This window comes from Mus caroli, chromosome 11 (assembly GCF_900094665.2).
Source record: "Mus caroli chromosome 11, CAROLI_EIJ_v1.1, whole genome shotgun sequence".
NCBI lineage: Eukaryota > Metazoa > Chordata > Mammalia > Rodentia > Muridae > Mus > Mus caroli.
This window is the reverse complement of record NC_034580.1, coordinates 78,037,344-78,047,931: the sequence shown is the minus strand read 5'-3', so window position 1 is coordinate 78,047,931 and position 10,588 is coordinate 78,037,344. Positions and strand designations below refer to the sequence as shown.

General features: G+C 46.2%; 1 protein-coding gene across 1 annotated transcript; it reads right to left on the bottom strand.

Moving 5' to 3' along the window:
- Positions 1-4,836: 4,836 nt before the first annotated feature.
- On the bottom strand, positions 4,837-10,189 carry LOC110305490 (schlafen family member 12-like). The gene is made up of 2 exons (XM_021177488.2): positions 9,947-10,189; positions 4,837-5,946 (listed from the first exon to the last, which is right to left on the bottom strand). Exons 1-2 carry the CDS (start codon positions 9,994-9,996, stop codon positions 4,863-4,865), a joined length of 1,134 nt encoding a protein of 377 aa, XP_021033147.1. The 5' UTR covers positions 9,997-10,189; the 3' UTR covers positions 4,837-4,862.
- Positions 10,190-10,588: the final 399 nt, after the last annotated feature.

Below are 10,588 nucleotides of genomic sequence, written 5' to 3'. Positions count from 1 at the left end.
AGTGTAGATCCAAGACAGATATACAAGGGAACACCCTTTCCCTAATCAGGGAAACCAGAGCAGGGGCCAGCCCCAGGCCCCGAATCAACAAAAGCCAAAACAGGCTTATGTGGCCAGCTTCATGCCAGCAAGCAACAACAATCCCTTTCAGAACTTAGTCGAGCAACCCCAGGAAGTGCAGGACTGGACCTCGGTTCCACCACCCATACAGTACAAATCTAAGGAGTATTGGCCAAAGTCAAAATCCACAACAAAGCTCTAAGGTGCTGAAGTGGAAAGATAAAGAAGGAAACACGGGAAATATACAACCATGTGTCATCCCGGGCTTTCCCATTAATCTCTGGGAAGTAATCATGGCTCGGGTGATAAACTCTGGGTTTCCCCCAGGGAAAGGTTTAGGAAAAAATTTAAAAGGGGGAATGGTGCTTACCAAGGGATCCCCCAGAAATAAAATCTGCTGCAGAGAGATTTTGGCATTCTGATACCAAAAAGAATTTTGCAACAATCCTCTGGAAAGACCCATTAACCAGAACCTGGAATGGGTCAGACCCGGTGCTTATCTGGGGAAGAGGTTCTGTCTGCATATATTCCCAAAGAGCAGATGTCACACGATGGCTGCCAGGAAGATTGATTAAACAGATAGACACTAGTAACAGATCCAGGGAGGAGAAACCCCCTGAGAACCCTGTTTCTTCTTTGCAGAGAACATGAAGATTCTCTTCAAACTGGAACAGGTCAACCAGCATACGCCATATAGCCTGACTTAGGAAGTCCTCGGTGCTGAAAAAGACATCATCACCAGCACCTCCAAGGTGGCTCCATTGGACTCTTGGTGTCCTGACTTATGATTTAGTGGGGGTACATCTCTTTGACTGTATAAACTGGGGTCAATATTCTGATGTGTGCCCTGCAGAAAATAGCTCTAAGAGAAAATGTGGAGGCCCTGGCAAAGCATACTAACTGACACTGCATAACCATAGACCACATTTGGTGGTCCCCTCCTATAGCCATGGACAAAATTAGAAAACTCTGTGGCCATTCAGGAATATTACTCCTGTAATGGGGGACAACCAAGATACTTAGACTACTTACTCTCTTGTCTCTCAGGTCCATACTGTTCAACAAACTGATGGCTTTTGTAAGACAGCAAATAGATTCTATTCAAATGAAACCCATACAGGTCCATTATCACAGGCTGGAAGTAGGGAACTCTAAAACCTCTGACATGGATAATGACAAGGAATAGCCCCTAACTTATGCACTAAACCAGATAGCCAATGGTGGGTAAGAGAACACCTCAAGACCCCTGCCCCTAATTGGGAGGCCTCACCAACCTAAGATAGGAGATCAACTAAAAAAGGGATATTGAGTGTCGTCCAGAGATGGGAAAAGGGAGACTAGGGTCTGTTCCAACCTAAGACAGACATGGTTTCTGTATGTTTTCCCAACCTTCCCTTTTGAAAAAAATTAAAAAGGGGGACCTGTTGGGAGCCGACTCTTAGCAGAAAGTGGCTATCATCTCTGCAGCCATCTCAGGCTATCTACTTACAGGTGGAACTTTTCCACCCTGACGAGTCTTGTTTTTCTATCGTGATGTTTTCGCAAGAAGCCTACCACAGGTGAACACACTCTGATAACATCTTGTTTTTCTCCTATGCATCCTGGACCTGTGGTTAAGTGTCTCTAGCTGCACTCCCCAGTGAGTGCACATATACCCATAGTTGCCTTTCAATAAACAAGACTTGAGACTCAAGACTTGAGCAGATAGTCTGTGTTATCTCCATTCTTCGAGTCTCTTGCTCCTGTGTCCCCACACTCTCTTTTGCAGACTCCATTGACTGACCCGGTCAATATTTAGAGAGTGTTAGGTGATCTAAAAATTTCATTGGTGAGTACTGAGGAGGTGACACAGGTCAGCTTCTGATTGGCTTGTGCCAGGGGTGAGGGGTCTGCATTCCTATGTCATGAACACTTAACCACAGGATGAGATAAGGGTGTCCAGCACAGACAGCACATCCTAAGATAAACTATTTTCCCTTCCTTGTGGTTATCTCTAGGCTGGTCTTTAGCATGGGGGATTTATGACCTTATTTCTGGAATGTATGGTCTGTTCCTGGAACTGGTGACTTATGGCCTAGTTCCTGGGAATGGCGGCTTTTCTTTTGAAGTAAGGACTGGTTCTAATATGGGGACAAATGGGATTTATGTTATCCTCTCTCTCTCTCTTAAAAATACTTATTTATTAGTATAAATAAGTACACTGTAGCTGTCTTCAAATACACCAGAAGAGGACATCAGATCTCATTACGGGCAGTTGTGAGCCACCATGTGGTTGCTGGGATTTGAACTCAGGACCTTGGGAAGAGCTGTCAGTGCTCTTACCCGCTGAGCCACCTCACCAGCCCTTATGTCATCCTTTCAATATGAGAGGACAGAGAGATGAGCAGGATTGGGTTGCATGATTTGGAACTCACAAAGAATCAATAAAAAGTTAAAAAAAAAAAAAGAAATTTACAAACAACTCCCAAGATAATCAGCTATCATGACTCTCCAAAAGATAACGACTCCTCACTAACTGATTCAAAACTATAGACACTAAGGTTGTTTTGGCAAAGGGAGAAGGAGATTCTCTGGGGGACACCCCCTGCAGGGTGAGTAGGCAGCCCCCAGGATACAGCTGAACCTTTACCCATAGTACCCTTCACTATTGGTAATATATTGCCTTGGTATGATCGACAGTCCTGGAAGTAACCCCAGTAATGTCTTCAATTCACCAAGCTAGGCTGGGGTGCAGTTAATTCCTTGGATTGTGTTCAGAGCCTCTCTGGAATGGAAGTGAGTTTACTCACATTGTCCTAAGAAAAGTCACAGCAACGTACCCGGTGGACACTAGAGGAAGCAAAGATGTGTTGGGGTGGGGGTAGGGGGAGAGTTAAGCACTCCCACCTATCAGAACTGATCTTCTCTTCCACAATTAGTGAAAACATGGAGCCAATGTGCCTGCCTCGGGCTCATGCGAGCACAGGTGTAGCTGGGGGCCTCAGAGCCACAGAGCGCAGGTGTTCACCTGTCAGTTCCTGCATCTCTTTTTCTGACCCTCCTTCCTATTGATAGTGTATGCTGTAATCTCTCCAAACAATCTGGATTTACCTGGGGAACTAAAAAGTCCCACAGATTCTGCTCTTCTGAAAACAGAAAAAGGTGCTGAAACCCTGATCAGGAAAACATCCAGAAACCTGTTCAGGAGTCCTGAGCTGGACCGAGCTGGGTGGAAACCCTCAGGATGAAGACAGAGTCATTGGAACCCAGAGCAGTGAAGCAAGCCCAGGCAAAGGGCCAGGGTTGACTTCCTTCCTGAGCCCTCACCCTTGTTACGTTTTCATTTCTCGTTTGTTAGGTTTCGATTTCTCAGAAAAGGAAAGCAGAACTCTGTGCTGCCCTTCCAACCTCAAAGGGGGAGAATAACACCCACAGTAATTTCCTCCTTCTTAGAACACTAAAGGAGAAGAATGTAAGTGCTGACTTGAGACCATTTCTCAGAAGGATCTAAGTACACTGGGGGAAAAAGCAATCTTGCAGTTCTTTTTTCAATATTTGCTAAACTGTTGCTTTTACATTTTTCCTTTCTTTGTCTCACCTTTGTTTTTTAAAGCAGAGTTTTATCAAGTAAATTCCTGTGTACACAAAGTGTCTTAAGTGCTTGAACCTCTTGCCTTCTCCTCCCCAGGTCTGAGATGCCAGGCCTGTGCTACCATGTTTAGGTTTTGCTTACCTTTAGCATAAAGGATGATGGGTTTCACTGTGTCCTTTCCATAGTTGTGTCCTGTTGTAGGTTGTTCCATTTAATCATAAGTGCCCATTAGTGTTTCCCCACTTCCCCCCACCAGTCCAGTCAGTCTGACCTACACCCACAAATCAGTGACCTTGCCCACCCTGTCTGTAATACCACCCTCCTCACCCTCACTACCTAGAACACAGCCAGTGGGCTGCAGTAAGAATTTATTCACACAGATATTACATAGAGCAGGTGTCACACTTAGAGTTTCTTTTTCTTTTCTTTTTTATTAGATATTTTCTTCATTTACATTTCAAATGTTATCCCCAAAGTCCCCTATACCCTCCCCCCTCAAGCCTGATCCCCAACCCACCTACTCCTGCCTCCTGGCCCTGGCATTTCCCTGTGCTGGGCATATGATCTTCGCAAGACCAAGGGCCTCTCCTCCCAATGATGGCCGACTAGGCCATCCTCTGCTATATATACAACTAGAGACACAGCTCTGGGGGATACTGGTTAGTTTCTATCAATGAGATGAAACATCAATACCAAAGTGCAAGTTGAGAGGGAAGGGATTATTTGGGGTGCACTTCCACAGTGTACCCATATATGGGAGGAAGTCAGGAAGGGAATGCAAACATGGCAAGGACCTGGAAGCAGGATCTGATGCTCAGGATCTCTGGAAGAGCAGTCAGTGCTCTTAGCCACTAAACCATCTCTCCAGCCCCCATACAGATTATAAATCTGTCCCGAGCTATCGTTCTCGCCGGCAAGAACACACTCGGACAACTGGATTCTTTTGAGGCAAGCTTTATTGCTTCTTAAGGAGGGAAGACCCTGAGCCCGGAAAATGGTGCTGCTTATATAGCCCTCAGCGTGGTGTTTCAGCACCTGATGTGGCGTGTCAGCTCCTGATTTGTTGCTCTGCCCATCACCTCATTACTACGCCCCGAGATGGGCAGTGACTAGGCTTGAGTTCACTCTCGCACTTGTGCACAAGGCTTGTTTACTAGTTGGGCACAGCGGAAGCCAGCACCATATTATAATGGCGATTGCTCACAACACGACTCTCTACATAAATCCCCCTTCAACCTGATGGGGCATCCATCTGGAGTTTCACCCATTCCTCTGTGGTAAACCTCTTCACACAGCCGCCTTCCACGTGCCAGGATTCAGGCTCTGCAGCAAACACAGCACAGCAGAACCTCTCCACTCTGAGCGCACACACATATGCACACACAGCTCCGGATTTGTGCACTTCGATGAATTTGCACTTGTACTTGATCTTCTCCTTCTCCTCACAGAAGTGAGTGACAGGCAGCTGTTGGATGTACTTTTCTATTTCACTCTCTAGACACACAAGGTCACTCTTCTTTGCTTCAAAACCAATAATTTGCTGGGTTTTGCCATCCAAACCAATGAACAAAAATCCCCCATCTGTGTTTGCAAATGCAGAAACAGTTTGAGGGAGGAGCTCTTTGATGCGTTTTCGCAGGCGTTTCGCTGAAAGCAATGTAACTTCAACATATCTGGATCTGGTAAAGGGGAAAGTTTCCTCGTACTGAAATTCTGTCTTGTTAAAAAATGCAGCAGCCAAATCCTCCAGGTGCCATTCTCCTTCCACTTCAGGGCAGGCTATGCTTGCAGGCAACTCCGGTCTGACACAGGGTCTCCCTCCAGTTTCCTTCAGGTCCTGCAGAAATTCCAGGGCAGCAGCGGCACTCACTTGTACAGAAGATGACATGCTCCTTACATACAAATTGGTTCTCAGGGTGCCAATAGGCAGCCCAAAGATTTCTTGGCTCCACGATTTCACGTAGATATAAATGTAGCCTTCGCTCTCCGTGAAGTCCAGGTGCCACTGGACAAAGGGCAGACATTTACAAAGAGAGGCTTCCAAATCTAGTCCCAGGCCATCCCTAGTGAGACTATAATTTTCGTTTTCAATTTTAACCTTGATTGCTCCACCTCCCGAATTCAGGAGAGCACATACAGCTAGAGAGATGTTTGCATTCTCCTCTTTCCTGAGGTGAGAATTCATTTTCTTCCTATCCTTCTCTCCAAAAGTGATTGCTCCGAGATTTAGACCGAGCTTAGCATATTTGGCTTCCAGGTCAACGCTGATGCCCATTTTCCCAGCAGCCTTTGCATTTTCCAGCTGAATGTCATTCCTGGAAAACAGACAGAGCCGTTAGAATAAGAGCAAAGGGGGCTGATGAGATGGCTCAGCGGGTAAGAGCACTGACTGCTCTTCTGAAGGTCTTGAGTTCCAGTCCTAGCAACCACATGGTGGCTCATAACCACCCTTAATGAAATCTGATGCCCTCTTCTGGAGAGTCTGAAGACAGCTACAGTATACTTAATGTATAATAGTAAATAAATCTTTTAAAAAGTAAATAAATAAAAGAATGAGAGCGAAGCAAGAGAGAGCATCTTCCATACCGTGAGACCAATAGCAATAACTCACCCATTCCCAGTTAGCTCTATCTCTCTCTCTTTGATTCAAGATGTGAGCTCTCAGTTCTTCTGTCAACATGGACTATAACCCTCCTAAACCCTAAAGCAAATTGCTCTACAGGCTTGTCAGTGTGCAGGGGGAGAAATGGTTGTTGTTTTTCCGCACTTTGCACTTATTAACAGAACTTTTATGCCTACTAAGTTTTAGACGTAATGTTACAGGTATAGTTGAGCCTGTTCAGATGTTCAATCCCATTTTAATCTTTGTTCATTTCTTTTCTTGTCCTTGATATTGTATTCGGTCTTCTTTCAATAAACCCTCAGTGGAATCTGTATTGGTCTTTTCTGTACCATAGGCTTTAGTTATGCAATGATTTAGACGTGTTTATTTTATGTCTATTGGTGTTTTGCCTGCTTATGTGTACCATGTGCATGCAGTAACCCTGAAGGCCAGAAGAGGGCATCATCTCCCCAAGAACTGGCGTTACAGGTGGTGGTTAGCCCCATGTTAGTGCTGGGAAGTGAATCCTGGTGCTTGAGAAGAGCAGCCAGTGCTCTTAACCCCTGAGCTATCTCTCCAGTCCAGTTTCAGATCATTTATGATTATTATGAATGTAAATAAGATGAAGAATACGAAGACATCTGACATTGACCTCTGACCTCCAAACTCCAAACATGTAATCACTATTCCTTAATCCCAGTATCTTTTTCTATCTTAGGAAGTCTGCCCAGATGTGCCCAGATGTGAGCCCATTTGCTCCACTGACTCCATAGGGGAAAGCCTCTGTCTCCATTTGGAATCACCACTGAGAGCCATAGATGCTGGTGTCCACCTACTTTCCCAGCACACGGATTGCTAAAGCATGAACTGTAGTTTTGTTCGTAGATTCATATATTTGAACTATTGTCCCCAATTGATGGAAATGTTTCAGAAGGATATAGCAGGTGTAGCCTTGTTGGAGAAGGTATGTCACTGGGGATGGTCTTTGAAGTTTTAAGAGACTCACCCTATTCCCAGTTAGCATTCTCTCTCTCTCTCTCTCTCTCTCTCTCTCTCTCTCTCTCTCTCTCTCTCTGATTCAAGATGTGAACTCTCAACTCTTCTGTCAACATGGACTATAACCCTCTAAAACCCTAAAGCAAATTAATTCTACTTTCATAAGTTGACTTGAGGTCTTAGTTATGGTTATTTTGAAACACCATGTTCGAAAAGAAGATCAGGAGGGAAGTATTTGGCTTATACTTCCACATCATACTCCATCATGGAAGGAAGTCAGAACAGGAACTCAAACAGGATGGGAACCTAGAGGCAGGAGCTGATGCAAAGACTATAGAGACCCCAGGACCCAGGACCACCGACCCAGGGGATGGCACCACCTACAGTGGACTGGGCCCTCTTCCATCAATCACTAAGAAAGTGTCCTACAGGCTTGCCTGCAGCCCAGTCTTACAAAGACAATGTCTTCATCAAGGTTTCTCCTCTGAGTTGATTGAGTATAGTTTGTGTCAGGTTGATCTACACATAGCCAGCATAACCGACTGCTTGTCAGTTGTCGTGGGTTGGCCTGATGCTGCTTGTACTCTGATGCTAATATTGGTTCCTCAAGATCTGGGTGCCCCAGAGACAAGGGTCTGGGCATAGACCCAAGTGACACCACGTGACCTTGCCTCCAAGTTATTTCTGATTGGTGAATAAAGATGCCAATAACCTGGGAAGAGGAGACAAAGACAGGTTTTAGTGTTTCCGGGCTTGGGGCCTGAGAGTAGAACCAGGAAGAGAAGCCACCACCACCGTGGATCAGATTGAGCTCATAAAAAATGTGGCCCTGAAGCCTGGCCGGTTGGATTTAAGAGGAGCCCAGAGAAACACAGTAAGTAATAACTCAGAGTTATCGATAGGAAAGTAGATTCTAATAGCACAGAAGGTAGATATCTGCCCAGCTCTTGTGCTGTTTAAGGCTTATTGTAAATAATGAAAGCTGCGTGGGTCTTTTAACCAGGAACTGAATGATCAAAGCAGGGTAGAAACCAAAGTAACATTTAAAATGTCAGCAATACTCAGTCTGACCGGAATACATCCCTGTTAAGCCACCACCTTTTTTTTTCCCCTCCCTATTCAAACCCACCTGCCAAAAGCAAGCTTTCAGAAGTCCTTTCAGTTCCTCCCTGTCAGAAACTGCAGCCCGCCCTCTCCTCCACCCACCATATTCTCCTAAGCAGTCTCTGTTCTTCCCCATTCCCACCCAGGCACGCATATAGAATCCCCTGAGCCAGGCTCTGTTCTCAGCCAGCACCACAGCTCACACCAAAGTACAAAAGAACAGTGGTCATGACATCCCCCAGCCCCGGGAAATTCAGAAATTACAGGTCTGTGGTGCAGTCACATTTACAGGAGCTGTGGGATAGCCTGGGATACAGGCCATTGCACTCGTACATCGTGACTATGGAAAATTGTCAATTGTTTAAAATGTGCATCTTTTAGGCATGTATGTGAGACTTGTTCCTTCAAAAAAAAAAAAAAGCTGGGTGATCTACAAACCCAGACATGTAAACTCATTAACCCCCCTGCAGTTTTAGGTCTACTTTGCCATTCAGACTCCCATCCGCTGCTCCCACCCCAACCCCCTCCCCGCCCCCACCCCCAAAATGCTAGTGTCGACTAGAGAAAGTTCTCGGAGACTTTGGTCTGGAATTTAAAGTGTCTTGTTAGCTGTCCTCAGAGGGAAAGAGCCTGGCATCCAGATGCAGGCACTGCAGATTGGCAGGCAAACACAGAGGCAGGAGCAGTAGTAGTTGCCTCTTGGAGAAAAAGAAGAGATGGGGAATTCTTTGCACACCTCTGAAAGTGCTTGGCAGTTGGTGGAAGAGAACATTATAAGCTTTTCAGGGCTCTAGTGCACCTATCTCGTTTTTCATCTTGAATGCAGTTCCACTTCTTCCTGTCGGTCAGACACATTTACTTATCCTACCACAGGATCCTGTGGAGAACCCTCAAGATGCTCTGGTGACCAGCAGGAGCCTGATTTCCTAGGGACTAGAGGCTGCTTATTTCTTCTCCTGCCCCTGCTAACTGTGCCAGGTGCCTGCTGTGGATAAAAGGGCCCCAGACACCACAGATATCTCTCCCTCTTCCTCTCCCCTTCTCCTCCTCTGCTCTCATTTCTCTCTGCTCCCTCTCAACCTTACCTCCTGTGTGTTTCCATGTCTCTCTCTGCCTGTCTGCCCTTATCCCTCCTTACTGTTTCAACTCTGAGGCACCTTTCGCTCTCCTCTCCCAAATAAACCTCTTACACTAGATCTGTTGCATGACATATTTTCTCAGGGATACACCATGGCACAGACCTGCCAAAAGTACCCAACGCCTGGCTTGCATTTTCATCCTCCCACACTCTGCCTCAATAGTTCAGGCTCAGGCCAAGCAGAACCTAAGCTCTCTCCCTGGTCCTCCCCAGAACCAAGAAGACACAGGCATTTGCCCTCCCAGACCCACCAGGTGCCCAATCCCTTCACAGCAGGTTTGTTAATACTTTGTTTAAATGGGCTACTAAGGCTCTAAGAAGCCAAGATGCCAGTAGAGACAGAAACTAACCCAGGTTCCTGAGAGAGGTGGGTTGTACTGATGACCCCCATATGGTCCCAGAGCAACTGGGACCCAGGGACAGAAATGGCATTAGGGGTAGGACTTGAGTAGGCTGTATGTCTGTGGTCACTTACCTCTGAGTTCTTTGGTTGCCTTGCTCAGTTGCCTCAAGTCTAGTACTCATGTTAGCAGTCTTGGTGAAGCAGGCTAGTGTCACCTGAGAAAGACCCTCGGTCTGCAACAAGTCCTGGCCAGCAGATGTCTTCGCCGGTGGGCTTTGGCACTTGGAAGAGTTCTAACTGCAGCCCTGGTTGTGTGTTCACCTCTAAGCCCACATGAGTTCTTTGTTCCTTGCTGCATTAAAGCATTGCACAGACTCTAGTGGTAGACTGGAAATCCCAGAACTGTCAACCTCCAGGAAGTGAAAGCCCTGCCTCCACTTTTCTATTGGACAGAGTGTAACACAAGCTCACAGTTGACTAATCAGATCTTTTCATTTCTATCTGCCTCAGGCATTCCCAAGCAGCAAAGTCCATTTGCTCAAAAGAGCAGGTGCCCTTGTTAATGCCTTTAGAGACCCTCCAGTCCAGGGCTTAAAATGGGCACAACAGGATCCTCTCTGCCAGCAGATTCCTGGAGCCCTCCGGAATTCTCTCTATGGAATTCCCAGGGCTACCCTAAAGCAGTACACCTCTCTTGCTACTTTGTTACAGTAACACCTCCCTAACCAGCCTTAAGAAACTGATTGGGGGGGGGGGGAGTGAGAGAGGGAGTTT

Coding starts and splice junctions, on each gene's coding strand:
- LOC110305490 (XM_021177488.2), bottom strand. CDS start 9,996: ATGAGTACTAGACTTGAGGCAACTGAGCAAGGCAACCAAAGAACTCAG. Junction 5,947..9,946: donor GGCAACCAAAGAACTCAGAG/GTAAGTGACCAC, acceptor TCTGTTTTCCAG/GAATGACATTCAGCTGGAAA.